Source organism: Quercus robur, chromosome 2 (genome assembly GCF_932294415.1).
Source record: "Quercus robur chromosome 2, dhQueRobu3.1, whole genome shotgun sequence".
NCBI classification, from domain to species: Eukaryota; Viridiplantae; Streptophyta; class Magnoliopsida; order Fagales; family Fagaceae; genus Quercus; species Quercus robur.
In genome coordinates, this window is record NC_065535.1 from 37,612,488 (window position 1) to 37,628,938 (window position 16,451).

The 16,451-nt window shown below is 34.1% G+C and overlaps 1 protein-coding gene across 4 annotated transcripts; it reads left to right on the forward strand.

The window, feature by feature from the left end:
• Positions 1-930: 930 nt before the first annotated feature.
• On the forward strand, positions 931-15,987 carry LOC126713592 (S-adenosylmethionine carrier 1, chloroplastic/mitochondrial-like). Of its 4 annotated transcripts, none has more exons than XM_050413373.1 (12): positions 931-1,129; positions 1,844-1,951; positions 2,660-2,751; positions 3,275-3,342; positions 4,407-4,497; positions 10,039-10,092; positions 10,178-10,273; positions 10,524-10,613; positions 10,939-10,990; positions 14,392-14,453; positions 14,536-14,616; positions 15,613-15,987. In XM_050413373.1, the coding sequence occupies exons 1-12, from the start codon at positions 1,090-1,092 to the stop codon at positions 15,745-15,747; spliced, it is 969 nt and encodes a 322-aa protein (XP_050269330.1). In that variant the 5' UTR covers positions 931-1,089; the 3' UTR covers positions 15,748-15,987. The 4 variants fall into 4 exon arrangements, with proteins under 4 accessions (XP_050269330.1, XP_050269331.1, XP_050269333.1 ...); XM_050413374.1 differs by having other exon boundaries at positions 2,660-2,742; positions 3,266-3,342; XM_050413376.1 differs by having other exon boundaries at positions 10,939-10,994; positions 15,613-15,854.
• Positions 15,988-16,451: the final 464 nt, after the last annotated feature.

Below are 16,451 nucleotides of genomic sequence, written 5' to 3' on the forward strand. Positions count from 1 at the left end.
TTTATGGTTATACCGCTCCTTTTCTTCTGGTTCTTTTTCTATTGTAATTAAGCAAGTCAACTATGTTGCTCATGGCCTTGCAGCATAAGTTCCTTTTTGTAACGATATTGGGTTCTTCTCATCTCCAATCTTCGTGCCCATATATATAAATATAAATATATATATATATATATTTTTTTTTTCTTTTTTTAAAAAGAAGACAGTACCTTATATTATTAAGGGAGGCCGTAAAAATCAACCTAGCGAACAAGAACAACGTCAGGTGGAATATCTTTCATCTAGACTATCATATGGGAGAAGTGAATAGCTCTTCGTGCAAGTGAGTGTGCAACAGTATTACAAAACCTATGTACATGAGAAAAACTATAATCAATGAAAGACAAGGATCATGCCCATATTCTAAAGTGAGATATGGCAGATGGCTCGGGCTGACCCTTTTGTCTTGATAAAATTTATCATTTAACAAACACACACACAAAAAAAAAAAAAAAAAAAAAAAAAAAAAAAAAAAAAAAAAAAAAAAAACCTTGATGGAAAATCAATGGTGGTTAATTTTTTTTTTTTTTTTTTTGGAAAAAGAAAAATGAGTAAAATGCTATTTTAGTCCATAAACTTTACCAAATATTTGTTTGTTGTCCCTCAACTTTAAAAGTTCTGTTTTTCATCTTTAAATTTTGTAAATATTTTTTTTAATAGTTTAGAGACACGAATAGCCAATAGGGATAAAAAAAAAAATCTTTTCAATAGTTTAAAAAAAGAAAAAGAACTTTTAGTAAAGTTTAAAAATATAAACATTTTCAATAAGTTAGAGTCGGAAAAAAAAAATTCAATAGTTTAATGAGAAAAAAACAAACTTTTTAAAGTGAGAGGCAAAAAACAAATTTTTGGTAAAATATAAAAATTAAGGAAGAAAAAGGTGTTAATTAAGTAAAATTCCATTAAGCTAAAAGACGGTGAGTGTAAATCTTTTAGTCGTTGATTTGGATGTAAACATAGCGATAGACACGACACAGTGCTCTCTCGAAGGTTTGGTTTTCTATAATCACTTGAACTGAGATTTATTATTGGACCTCGTAAACTACATTGCCAATGCATGCCAAAAGTTCTCAGAAAGACTCACCTGCACTCGGTATTCATTTTCTTACTCTCTCTTCTTAATTATTATTTTTTTGGGGGTTAAGATTTGTAATTTATATGCTCTAATGGGTAGCTGAAAAACTCATAGAAAAGCCATAGAAACTTTTGTTTTTGGTTTCATTTGCTGTCTTTTATGCTTCATTTTTGTGGCACAGTTTTAGAATTGTTAGTGGGTTGTTACATGAGAGCTGAAAAGGAGGATGGTTTTGATATAACTAAACTAATTTGATGAAGAAATGGTTTCCCATTTGGTTGAATTGCTTCATAGACCAAAATTTTCTCTCTTAATTTTTTCATAAATTATTTTTAAGAACTCTTGATCATGCATGGCAAAGGGTTGCTATCTAATCTTATTAATGATCACATGTTGATATCAGAGTTACCCATTTTACTATCTTTTCCACCAATTAAAAAAAAAAAAAAAAAAAAATCAAACATGAGACTGTTAAAGCTATAAATGAGAAATCACTGAAGAAGTGTCCGGAAATATGGGATTTTATCTACAGAAGTTCTCCAAATGTATAACTAATTCTTCTCCCTGGATGTTTTCTATTACTTTCCTTTTGAGTTTTGAGGAAAATTATTTGAAAGCAGTTGGTTTGTTTTTGTTTTTGTTTTTGTTTTTTTGTTTTTTTTTTTTTTGGGATAATTAAAAGCAGTTGTTGCCCAATGGAACTTGTTTTGAACTAATGGTTTCATTTTACAGATGCATTGACACTTAAAATGCATAGCTCTCAAAAGGAGCCAAATAAGGTTGCTTCATTCAGTGCAGGAGGAGAGAACAAGCCATCTGATTTTTTACGCGATTTCTACAGTATGTAATGTAATTTGATGCAGTTGAAATTAGGTTAGATGCATTTCTTAATTGTTGAATTTACAGCGATCTGATGGTTGACTGTTCTCAATTGTGGCCCATGTAATATGCAGACAATTTAAAGATCCCTTGTTTAATTTGGTCTAGGAAGTAGTGATTCTGATGTTTAACAGTCAGATAATTTGGCCAAGGAAGTAGTGATTTTGATGTTTCATGCCCTAATCCAAAATGTCTCATTGGCAAAATGTTTTGCCTAGGACACAGAAGCTACGAAATTCCAATTTTGTAATGAAAGTTCAGGGTACAAAGAGCTTTTCCTTTTAAAGATCAGATGCAAAACAGATCACTCAAACCATATATTTTTCAAGTATTTTGTGTGTCAATAATCTATGACTGGCTTGTATTTTAAGGCTCATAGTAGACCACGAAAGAAAAATCAGTCCATATTGCAGAAGGTTGGCTAGCTATTTTAAAATTTAAAATTAAAACCATAATCAGCCATTTACCACTTATAATTTACAACCATATTTCATTGTTTTGTTTCATGTTGTATTCAAAAATGACTATTCGTTATCTTAATTCTAGGAAAAACTATCACTCTTGATCTGGGTTCCAGTCATGTAATTTCAGATTGGCTATGGGTTATTCATAAAGATGTATCTTTACTATAAACAATAAAATCACAAAGCAAAATCATGGGTTTTGCAGAAGGTTTCATAGCTGGAGGCTTTGCTGGTGTTGTTGTGGAAGCTGCATTATATCCAATTGATACCATAAAAACTCGACTACAGGCACGTCAAGTATACTGAATATTTTTGTTTATCTATTGCATTATGTTGCTAACTAAATTTGAAGAAGAAGAAGAAGAACAATTATTACTGCGAGGACTGTTCCACTATATGTGCTGACACGGTCTTGATCCCGCACTTCTATAGAATGCATTTGCTTCTAGAATTTGTTGTTTTCTTTCTACTATTGGATGACGAAATACTTTTTGTTATACAAAGTTTGTTTCATTCCATACAGCTTAACATGCATTGCTAGTTAAATTGAGAATTTTCCTATTGGTCACAGTTCATCCTTCAAAGATGACGTGCATTAGATTAAAGGTCATACAACTCTTTTGTATGGGACCAACTCATGCTTTTGTTCCTTTGCTTTCTATCATCCTTCCTTCATAAATGTATGGCTATTTTACTATTGCTGTCAACCTGCTCGTAGTCTAAATATAAAATCTTGATGTTTTACAATGCATCGACTTGCTTGTTCTTGCTTGAATTGTTGCGATTAACCATTCATTCATTTGTTTGTCAGGCTGCCCAGGGTGGAGGAAAAATTATTTTGGAGGGTCTCTATTCTGGATTGGCTGGAAACCTTGCTGGTGTCTTACCGTGAGTAAATTAGTTGCATATATGCTTTTCCTCATTATTTGCATGAATGTTGGAAAGTATGATTCACTTTCCAAACCGTGAAGACTAAAGCAAGGGATTGATTGCTTGGATTAAATCAAGGGATTGGAGCAATTAAATAAATTGATTTGAAATTCAAATTTAAAATATACATGTAATAAATTGATAGTTGACCTATTTTCAAATTCTGTAAATTCTATTAAAAATATGGGTTTCCAATGTGTTACAATAACGTAAATGAAAGATGTATGCGACCGAACCACTTTAATCTCTTCCATTCTTCTTTTCTCATCTTCCATTCATGTTCCATAATATTTAAAATTTTAACAAATGTAGTTTGATTTCTTCTATATGTTTTCACACATGACAATTCAAAACCTAACTTTTTGGCCAAAGCTACATGAACACTTAGTGGATGATAAACACAAGCTAAGGAAAGTGTTATGCAAGATAAGCAAAACTGAGGAATGCGTATCTTAACTACTTGTGGTTGATACAAGAATCTTTTTTCCCTATTCATCTTAAGACCCTTGTCCCTACTACTTTAAGTGCATAATAAACTTTTGAAATCAGTTATCCATGATGGAAAATTGTTTGTATATAGCAAGGCAGCTTAGTCATATGCTTAATCTTTTTTGTTACATTGTCTATTTGAGTAAAATCCTATTAATAAATATTCCAATCATCAACTTTTCTTCCAACTCAAACTTTTCATAAGATTTTTGATGTGATTTGATTTTTCCTCTGTGCAGGCTGGATTCTTAGTGAATTTTCAATCTTCTTCATGAATTGTTTTTCTCAATAGAGACAGTTTTGGTTATTTCATTGTCTGCCTCTTACTTGAGGACTTGGGAACCCACGTTTGAGCCTTAACTTTTTAATACTTTAAGCCAAATGCTTGAAAAAGTGCTTGATATGGATCTATGTAATACTTGATAAGTTTTATGAGAACACCATTTCTTTCTAATTTTTCCCCCAATTTTCATTAAATGCATACCTCTTCTTATTATGTGGGACATGGCTGATGAACTTCTATTTCTGCACAGGGCTTCTGCCATATTTGTTGGTGTGTATGAACCTACAAAGCAAAAGTTGCTGAAGTCCTTTCCTGAAAACCTTAGTGCAGTAGCTCATTTGGTAAGTTTTTAAATTAACCATATATGCAAAATGACAATCTTCATGTAGCCGGACTGTCATGGCACAAAGTTTTTCATTAATCTGACAATTTTCATGTTGCTAGACTATAATGGCAAAAAGTTCTTCATTAATTTGCCTTTCCATAACTTCATAAATACAGAGTTTTGCCCTTTTAGCTAGGGAGACAATGGGCTACGTAATGAGGGTAGCCTTCCCTAGTGTCTTGTTGCAGAATAGAAAGCATGGTAGGGTTAGATGTTGTTCTAACTGAATACAAATTTTTTAATCTGTAAGAGGTTCCTTGAAGGCTTGAACGTACTTGGAGGAAAACTCTGGAATCCATCTGAAAAAAAGAAAACTCTCATTTTTTTTGAAATATGAATTGCTATTTTTGTTTTACAGATTACAGGCTTATTTCTAGGCTTTAGAAAACTTATTTTTCCAAATAAGAATCTTCCCACATATAAACTAATTAATTTACTACCATATAAGGACCTTATTTTGACTAAGGAAACCTTAAAAGCAATTAAAAATAACGAAATAAAATTGAAAACCTAAAACTCCAAAAATAACATAAAAATTAACAAATTACAAAAAGTGACCTCCATATTTTGCTTTTACAAATAATCCCTCCAATTCAATGAAACTTGCCCTATAGTTTTTAGTTGGAAATTGAAATCTTTAGCTCCAAATAAAAGTTACTTCAAATACTTGAATAACTTGAAATTTTTTCTCTTTGACCTTTATTTTTTATTTATTTATTATTAGAAGAAGAGATTACTTTTTGTCCATGTTGATGAACACAACATAATCTAAAAGAATTATGCACAAGAATGAAATGGTTCTATGAAATCTAAAATGGAAATCTACTAGTATGACTCTACACACAAGACCAATCAAATTGAGTTTGAATCAGCAATGGTTCCAACTAAGATTGTGATTTTTCTATATCATCAAAGGTACGACTATTTGGCTCTTTCCACAATAGCCACATCAAACATAACAGGAAAAAATTCCAAATATTCAATGAGTTTTTTTCAAACCAATTCCAATTCCTCCGTCTAAACAAGAAATCATCTACCTTCCATGGTAACATCCTTTGGATCCCAAAGGCTCTAACAACTACACTATAATGCATATGCAACTTCACAATGGATCAGCAAATGGTCTACCATCTCCCCATTACATCTGCACATACAACACCAACCAACTAAAGAGAAACCTTGCTTGATGAATCACAAGTTAGAATCTTCCTCTAGGTTGCTGTCCAAATGAAGGACGAGACCCTCTTCGGGGCCTTAACGCACCAAATACTCTTCCAAGGGAAAGAGTTAGCTTCTTTTTACCTCAGATAGCCTCTTAAAAGGAACAAACATCAAGGCAACCATCCCCCTTCAATTGCCATCTCATCCTATCGGCTCGTTCCCACCTGGGGATGTTTGAGTAGATGATTCATTGGCTCTGATTCCTAGTCACGAAAACCTCTACAAAATCTCATGATATAGCTTCACGCCACCACATCTAACTATTTATGACTGATTGACCTGGGGCATTCTTGTTCACTAAACAATATAAATCTGGGTGCAACTCTTTTAGAGAATGATTCCCACACTAAATATCCTTCCAAAACCTTACTCAGGTGCCATCCCCCACCTTGAAAGACACAAGCTGAAGAAAATTATCCCAACCTGCCCTAATACTTCTCCATAAGCTACACCCATGTGTCCCTTTAAATGGTTTTGAAATCCAACCACCCCAATTCTCCCTATACTTCATAGTGATTACCCGTCTCTAAAGATGCGTGGCCTTATTCCCAAACCTCCATAACCATTTCCCCAATAAAGCTTGATAAAACTTCTTATCTTTCGGATCCGCAATCTACCTACTGCAATGGGAGAACAAACTGTATCTCAGGCCACCAGGGAGAACTAGAACTCCTCATCTGAAGTACCCCACAAAAAGTTCCTCTGCAACCTCTCCATCTTGTTTGTCACACCAATGGGAATAGTAAATAATGAGAGGTAGTAGGTTGGTAAGCTAGAAATTGTACCTTTTAACAACGTTAGCCTCCCTCACTTGGACAAATATATCTTCTTCCAACTAGACAGTTTGCGTTCCATCTTTTCCAAATTAGTATTCCAAATAAACAACACCTTAAAGGAAGCCCCCAGCAGCATCCCAAGATATGTCATCAGTAAACTCACAATCTTACAACAAAGGATGTCTGCTAATTTTGCCATGTTACTGAGTTACTCACATTACCTATTGGTACCACTTCACTTTTACCCATATTAACCTTTAGACCTGTAACAGCTTCATAGCAATTGAACACTATGTAAAGAAATTTTTCGGCATTTGCATCCATGAAATAAAAAAGAGTATCATCAGCAAATAAGAGATGGGAGATATAAAGCCTAGCTATAGCAGCATGTCCTACCCCGAATCTGTCAATAAAAAATCCCCACAATTTTCTTTAATATCCTTCTCACCACCTCCATAACTAGCATAAAGAGCAATGGGGATAATGAATATGATCCCGTGAACTACTGAAGAAGCCAGCCGGTGAATTGTTTACCAAAATTGTAAACCAATCCGTAGCAATACAAGTATGAATGCAACTCCACTTCTCTCCAAACCCCATCCTGCCAAACAGATAAGAACCCTGTCCCAACTAACATGGTCATAGATTTATCAATATCCAATTTACAAATCAACCCTAGAGTGCAACTCTTGATTTTACTCTTTTTTTTTTTTTTCTTTTTCTTGTTTTTGAAAAGTAAGAAAGATGTATATTCAAAAAACTACTTTATGCAAAGAAGCACAAAGCATATCAAAGATTACCAAAAAAGAGAGAAGCAAAAATAGAAGAGCTAAGGAACAAAGAAATAGATTCACTTGATGTGAGTCCCCAAGCCTTAGACCAATCAAAAAGGGAACCAGTGAAAAAAGCAAGCAACTGGTCATCGGATCTATCTAAGTCCTCAAAAGTCCATGGGTTGCATTCCCTCCAAATAGTCCACATCAAACACAATAGAGCTAAATTCCAAATGATAGATGAATGCTTCCCCAATGAATTCCACCAACCAAAAAGGAAATTTGCAACCGATCTTGAGAGAACCCATGAAATCCCAAAAGTTCTAAAGACAAAGCTCCACAAACGATGAGCCTTCCCACAATGTAGCAACAAATGATCCACTATCTCCCCACAACGACACATGATGCACCAGTCAACAAAATCAAAACCCCTACTCTGCAAATTATTGTCCATGAGAATCCTATCCCAGGCGATTGTCCAAACAAAGAAAGAGACACGCCCGGGGTGCCTTAACCTTCCAAATACCTTTCTAGGAAAAAACAATGAAAAGAGAACCATGCAACTTATGATAAAACAAGCGGATATTAAAATCCCCATTCTTCATCAACTTCCATCTCATACGATCACCATCATCTGCTGAAGGTAAATTGGCTGCCAAAAATTGAAAGAAATCATCCACCAACTCCGCCTCCCAATCATTTGGACTCCGAATAAAACGAACATCCCAACCTCTCCTGTCCCCCGCTCCTTGCCTTATCAGAGAAGAGTCAACAGAGGCCGCTTTGTTAGTTGCAATACTGTATAAGACCGGAAAAGCCAAACGAAGAGGAAGATCCCCACACCACCGATCTGTCCAAAATTTCACTCTATCCAAGCATACATTTGCAGTTAAGATCGAGTCAAGGATTTTCCTACTGCCTACAAAAGCATTTTGTGCCTTTGAAATAAGTTTATCGAGCACCCCTTTCATATTTTTAGGCAAAACCTTTGCCAACAGTTATACACGTTTGATTGAGAATAGACCCTAATTAATAATTGGAGTCAAAATTAGCATTTTCAACCCCATGGAACTGATAGATTGTACTGCAATGGTTTCCAACAAATCAATGTGATCTTAGGAATTTGGGGTTTATAGACTCATCATCATGTTTGAATTCAGTTGGATCTTCCATATTTTCCTCTTTAGCCTCTCAAGAATTTTTCGAAAATGCTGTCTTTGATCTTAAGTACAACCTGTAATTTTTCCTCAACTTTGGCTTGTTCAGCCTCTACTTCCAGATATTTTATCTTCTAAATTTTCAGCATTTAAAACTGAATCTTCTTTCAATGATTGGAAGTCAAGAGTTTCATTGTTATTCCCTTTTTATGAATTTGCTGGCTTATGATTGTATAAAACAATGTTTCATTATAATCATGAAGAATAAAAACTTACCATCATCCTTTCGTTCTTGACTGTTAAGAAAATCTAGACTTATGTCTTTGTATTGTGGAAAACTCTATATCATTTCACCAATTAGTTGTATCTCTCTCAAGCTTGATACAAGTTATACCAATCTTCAAGATCTTCCTTTGATCAAATAATTCTTCAAGATCAAGAATCCAACTAATAAAATCTTCTTTACACATCAAAATATTGAATATCATTTAAATTATAAACACATTGATCAATAGGTTGGCCGTAAGTATAATATCCTTGATAATTACTCCTATCATCTTCATGATTCTTATTGGCATTTAAACCCAGATTAATGGGCATGTCAGGAAACTTTTGGAGTCCATGAGTCATCTTCTCACTGTTGGCTTGAATTTCTGCCTTGAAGGCTTGCACCCCCACAATCACTGTCAATTGGATGGTTGTTTCATCTTTTCTTTTCTTGATATCAGGATTCTTTGATACAAACTGGTGCTGAGATTTTGTTCTATCTAGATGCAAACTCTTAAATCCATAAGAGTTTCCTTGGATTTACAAGCAAAAGAACTTTGGCATCCAAAAAGAAGGAAAATCTCAATTTTATTGAAAGATGAATTGTTATGTTAGTTTTACAGATTGCTGGCGTATTTATAGGCTTTAGAGAACCCATTTCTCAAGAAGAATATTCTCAAATATATCCTAATTAATATACTACCATAAGGACCCTGTTTTGACTATGTAAATCCTAAAACAATTAAAAATTATGAAATAATTTTTTTTTCTTTTTTAAAATCCTAAAATTGCATTAGCAAATGATAACAATTTATCCCATATTCTGTCCTACAGTCCATAAAGGCTCAACCCTGATGACGGAAAGAGTCTTGTGTCTTTGGTTCAACCCCTAGAGACCTAACTGGATGTCACTTTACTGCATGCTAGTGTTCAAGGTCTTATGGAAGGTGAAGCTCAAATATTTATCTGTTCTTTCCATTTTTGTTTTCTCATTTGTTATCCTAGGGTCAGTGAACAGTCACTAAAGGCTTTTAGCAGTACTAACTATTTTCATGCTGATTTCTTGCCTTTATTAGTTGGCCTGTTAAGTGCTAACAGAGATTTTATAGTTGCATAAACATACTTTTTTTTTTTTTGCTAACATGCTTAAACATACTATTTGATTGGTTAGGTAGGTGGTTGAATCATTTTGCCGCATTTCAGTCTCCTTTGCTTGTAAAAGAGATAATAGAGAGAACTTTCACTTTCAATGTACTGGATAGAGCTTTCTTGTTATCTTAATAGGTATTTAGATTTCTTTCAGACTGCAGGTGCAATTGGAGGTGCTGCTTCTTCTCTTGTCCGTGTCCCAACGGAGGTAGTTGAGTTTACTTCTTTAATCCCCATCTTCCCTTGAATCCCTTCTTGCTTTCTAGGTTTGTGATTATTAGAATTTTTCTCAGGTCGTAAAGCAAAGGTTGCAAACTGGGCAATTTGCTTCAGCCCCTGATGCAGTCCGCCTCATTGTTGCCAAGGAGGGTTTTAAAGGCCTTTATGTGGTATATTATGCTCAATTTTCTAATTTAAGATCTGCAATCCCAGTCTTCATTCTAAGCTATATGGTTTTTGCTTACAAACTTCTTCTGGGGGATACCTTATGCCAGTTGTTATGAGATAAGAGTTAACATACCATACAGAACTATGCATGATGCCGTTAATTTATGAATTGTTTCATGCATAAATACTGACACCCCCCCCCCCCCCTTTTTTTTCTGTTCTTTTTTTTTTTTTTTTTTTTTGAGATTGTAGGGGTATGGATCCTTCTTACTGCGAGATTTGCCTTTTGATGCCATCCAGTTCTGCATCTATGAGCAGATCCGGATCGGATATAGGCTAGCGGTAAGCTTAACATATACATCCAACTGGGTCTACTCCTAGATGGATTTTCTTTGCTTGGTGGGATGGATTTTATTAGACAAAATAAAGAAAATTAAAAGCATCCAAAAAGGCTAGACAAATGTGTTGCTATGGAGAACAAAAAAGATTATATAAAGTGAAAAAACCTCAAAATGAAAACTTAGAGGTACAAAATTTTTGAACATTGCCCAAAATAATTAACTTCATTCTATTACATTTTCTTTTCCCTTGTGGTCTGCTAATTGGTCAGCATAGAAGTACATGATATCTATCCATAGAAGTGATTTAGTTTTACCTTTTTCTGCAGGCACGAAGAGATCTGAATGATCCTGAGAATGCAATAATTGGTGCTTTTGCTGGTAGGTTTACATCCCAAAAAATTTCTGAGTTTATCTTTATGATTCTTCAGTCATTTGTTCTTTCTGTTTGACTTGATTATTCTCATATTTATTTCCTTTTTAGAGTTTAGGGATAATATAAGATCTTTCTTTGTTATTCCAAAGGCCCCTGCTTTGGTGAGGTTCCACATCATTTAAAAAAATAAAAAAAAAAAAACATCTTTGTCTCTTATCATGAGCTTTGAAGTAAATATAAATTCTCAAAATTGCCCAGGTTGCCAATAAATTGGTGAGGACATAAGGTCATGTTCATAGTTCACCTGTATACACCCCCCCCCCCCCCCCTTCGTTTTTTTTTCTCACCTTTAACTGCACAAACCCTAACAGCTTCCTTTACATTTTCTAGTTGGTCAATTTCCCCAATCTAGAATGGCTACAAACCTTTTTTTTTTTTTTCTTTTTGAGATAATTACAAATTACCCACCTCAGGGTAGGCCTGAATTCATTTTGCTTACCCATGGTTTAAAAAATATCACTTTACCCACTTAAGGTTAATTCCGTTTAACAGCTATAATCCACCTCACTTTTTTCCATTATACAAACACTCTTAAGTCATAAAACATAATATAAAATGGATCAAAGAGCTAAGGTTTTAAGTGATGTGAACTGTGGCAAGACAATTCCAATGTTCAGAGAAACGCAATACTTCTTTGCAAGCCCAATTCCCACAATTGTACCATGAATTTATATCTGAATCTTCAGGCTTACTCCCCATTTGGCCATTTGATAGGGGCAGCTTAGGCCTAGGCCTAAGGCTTCCACAACAAAATGTTTCTACCCCTAAGAAAAAAAAGGCTCGTCCCTGTTGTAAAAGTCCCAAAATTTTATAAAAAAACACTGGTGTTAGTGATACTACAAAATTTACTATAGGCTTACAATCTGACATATCACCAATCACGAAAAAGTAATTTGAACATTCATTAATTATGATATCCAGTTTTCTATATGAAATTGACCTTGGTTTAGTTAGTATTATTTCATCAAACTATGTATTTAATGCATCAAATTAACCCTAATATGGTTAGTATTAAATAAATTTATTTAATTAATATTTACATATAAAAGACCCCACATAAATTTATTGCCTTGGCCCCAAATTATGTTGGGCTGGCCCTGGATAGAGGATTTAGGGGACCTCAAAGATAAGTTTCAATCAATTCAATGGCATACTGCTAACAGCCCATGCATCAAGAAGCCAAATGCTTTGCTAATTAATGGGGTCTTTAACTTCATTTGAGCAAACATGGTTGGGGGAAGCCCCACCAATGTTGCGGAATATTGAGTAACATCTTATAATTTTCTTCGTCGTAATAATATTTCTATATCTTACTTAAAAAGAAAAAATAGTTTGGTGTATGAAGCAGCCAACATTTGGGTTTGGGATCGGGGTGTTTAGCTCCAACATTATTCAACTAAACGCAGCTGAAATCTTTTGGAATTTTGTTGAAATTTATCAAGATTTGTGGAATTCTGGTTAAGTTATGGTGGGATTTTGTTGTACAGAGCCAAATTAAAAATAAAAAAATAAAGACAGCCAAAAACAATAACTTAGTCATAAAATCAAATACAATCAAGTTTCAGACAAACATTGTTGGAGCTCTTTTGCACTGCATTGCAAACAGAGCTAGTGAAGAATCTTCCATAGATTGCAAACGTTCCTTGAAAATGACTGAATTCTCAATCCCCAAGGTGAATCTCTCTCTCTTTGGCATCAATTTTCTAAAAAGTTCAAACCCTAGAACACAATCATACCTGTGAGATACGTGTCTATAGAAATTGGATCTTCTTGCTCGTAACAATTATAAATCCCTAAATCTTGAGTGAATACAGCCCAAAAATTTCAATCAAACGAATTTGGGGTCACAATCTTGGATTTCACAATGGTAAGGTAAAGTTTTTCTTGAGTTTCTTTTTGATCCATTTTCTTTTATGTTTTATGTCTTAAAATTGTTTTTCTAATGGAAAAGAGTGAGGTGGGTTATGGCCTATGAAGCACAGGTGCATTTCGGGAATCGGGTGCGGGTGCGGGACTCGGTAATTTTTGAAAAAGTAGGGTGCGGGTGCGGCGGGACTCGGCGATTAAAAAATTATTAAAAATATTTATATTTATATTTTCTATATATTTTTATTATTAAAATATTCTTAAAAAACACATTACTATGCCTTGATTCACAAAACAAAGAACGAAGAAGACAAAAAACACATTACTATGCCTCTGAGGTGGGAATTTCGGCTGTTCCGGCTAGATTCAAGGCCGAATTCGGCCTATTTCGGTCCGTTTTGGCCGTTTTGGTCGCCGGCCAATACAACCCGATATGGCCGATACGGCCCGATTCTGGTCGAATCAACCCGGTTCGGCATGAATCGAAGCCGAGTCGGCGTGAATTGAGCCGAGTTGGCGCGAATTCGAAAAAAAAAAAAAAAAAATCTTAGACGCGGCACTGACACGTGGGCAACCGCATCGAACTCCACGTCCCGCGTCAGGCCACGTCGGACTCGGGTGTGGCACCCTCCCAGCCGCGTCCATGCTTTCTAGGTTACGGCTGTCTAATGGAACTAACCTTAGGTGAGTAAAGTGACATTTTTTAAACTATAGGTAGACAACGTGAATTCGGGCCTAACCTCAAGTAGGTAATTTGTAATTATCCATTTTTTTTTTTTGGGCTAGTAAATGGCTACAAACTTGATATCCAACTTTTGTATGACAATCTCTCAACAATCTCAAACAATCATGTTGTAGGTGCCTTATCCAGTCTTGATACATCTCTTTACTAATGTTATTTTTATGAATACAAATGGACCTTTGGAATTCATTCAGAATTTGAAAGTTAGATACTAAAAATAATATTGGAAATCCCTTATTTTGTGAAAATTATTACTCAAGAAAAATGCCAAGTTTGTGGTACTTGTGCACACAGCCTGAGAACTTAGGTACTTTTGTAATTACGGTTCTACTTTTCTTCAAATGATATGTGGCTTTGTTTTTCAGTTGATTGCTACTTTCCAGATAATAATTTAGATATAGCAGCCTCATCTTATTCATGTTATGCTATTTCTTCAACACTATAAGAGACCACTACCCAGTGGTTGTTCTCCATATAAGAAACTGCATGCTTGTGTTTTTAAAGCACAAGAATTTTGGAATTTCAGCACAATTTACCATAGCTTAGCATTAGCAATATTAAAATCATAAAACATGGAACCTTATCTAAAGGCACCAATCAGTATCTTCTCCTATTCCATTATATAATTGGAATAAAAGAAGTCTTGATGTATTTAAATATAAGTCTCCTCGTGTATAAATTTTACTGATCATGCATATATGGTCTGCTCTGCGTTTAGTAAAATCTCATTTACTACAGGTGCAATAACTGGAGCTATAACTACTCCTCTGGATGTGATAAAAACAAGATTAATGGTTCAGGTACTGGAAATCTGTCTCGTGATTTCTTTTCTCTGAAGGAAGTTAGTAAAGAGTTTCTCTCTCTCTCTCTGAACCTTTGCAGGGATCAGCAAATCAGTACAAAGGGATTTGTGATTGTGTTAGGACCATCGTGAAAGAAGAAGGAACTCATGCTCTTTTGAAGGTTTGACCAATCTTTTTCATTCTTTTTGTGTCTCAAAATTATGATATTACAGTGGAGTAGTCGTTTCTTTTCTATTGTTACAGAGAAATTATGAAAATTCTGTTCAGATATTCAATTGCTTTTCTTAATATGTCAGAGTTACTAAAAAATTTATTCCTTTAATAGAAAAACTCGGGAGATATGGAATCCCTTATGTTTTTGAAGCTTTGGCAGTTCTAAAGCCTTTATTTTCATCTTACTATTTCAGTGTTTTCCTCACTTTCTTTCTTATGCTCATCACATTGAAACTTGATCCAAATGAAATATGTAATTCATATCTTGTGTTTGACAGTGCATAGCACATGCCAGTCTTCTTCCTAATACCCTGAGTAAATATAATGCTCCCTTCATCAAAATGATATAATGGTCATCTTGTAGCTGTATGCCAAACTTTTGCAGTATAGACTAGAATGTTTGAGAGTGCTGGAACATGTCAAAGACGGTTTTAACACATTTTCGCCAAGATTCGGCAGAGATCAGGCCACCAAATTTATTTCTGATTTTTTTTCCCTTTTCTTTTAACCTTTGTAGAATATTAAACCAATTATGTCATGCCATCTTAATGGAGTGAAAGGAAGAGTAAAATGAGTTATAACATGGACAAGAAAATGTTCTTTCAGATCATTTACAAACGAATAAATGACATACTTTAGTTGGACTGCTATATGTAGTTAAAAGATGTGAAATTTATGGATCTTTCCTTGAGTTGATGGTGAAAAAAAAAAAAAAAAAACTGTGGTATATGTTACTTATTAGAAATTGAAAGTTGTATATTAGTACACTGATTCTCAAACTGATCAAAATTTGAACAAAAATAGGAATTTTTGTGTATAGGAAAAGGTTGTGAAAGTTACGTAGCAGACAACTAAAATAGCTTGCAAAAATGTGATTCTTTAGGGTGGTGGTTGTTACACAACGTGTAACAGATTTTACCCTTCCTTTTTTTGTTTTCTGCAGGGAATTGGGCCAAGAGTTCTGTGGATAGGAATTGGTGGTTCAATATTTTTTGGTGTTCTTGAAAGGACAAAGCAAATACTTGCCCAAAAGCGCCCTCCGTCTCAAAACTCAATCCCTTTCAAAGATCAACTATAACTCACCAGTTTTATTTATTTTTGTCATCTTAATAGCTCTATTCACTTGCTGTTCTTTCAATGCTTTGTTTCATCTATCAAGAAAATCATTCTGCTGGCTTTCACCTTTGATTCAGTTTTCAGTTTTCTATATTGGAATTGGAGCATCAAAACTTTAAAATCAATTAGAATATTGAACTTGTAAATTTTCTTTTCTGTTTGAATTAAAATTATTAAATAAAATATAATTGTTCGTCAATGATGTAATTCTTTATAGAGACTTTCCCTACTCAAGTAGGCTTCTCTATGTCTAAATTTATGATATCATGTGCCTCTGCATGCCTTCTTTTTTCTTTTCTTTTTTTTCTTTTTTTAACTTGCAATCTGTAGCTCTTGTGCGTGGTTAGAGTTGCGAGGCATTTTGAAATTATTTTCATGATATTTTATTACTTTAAGGGGGTATTTGGTTTGATATTACATTAAGTTGTAATGTTATATTCTTGTAATGTTAGATTCATGGTATCACATTACAGCAATATATCATTATCATGTTTGGTTTAACAGTTACACTTCCATCACATCATAGTAATGTATTGTTTTCTTTATTTGATTGGTTCCTAATATTCCAAAAATAATTAACAAATTTTCAATGAACTTCCAAAAATATCATTTTAAATAACTAAACAAAAATTTATTTTTTAATTAAAAAACTTCAAAATAATTGAA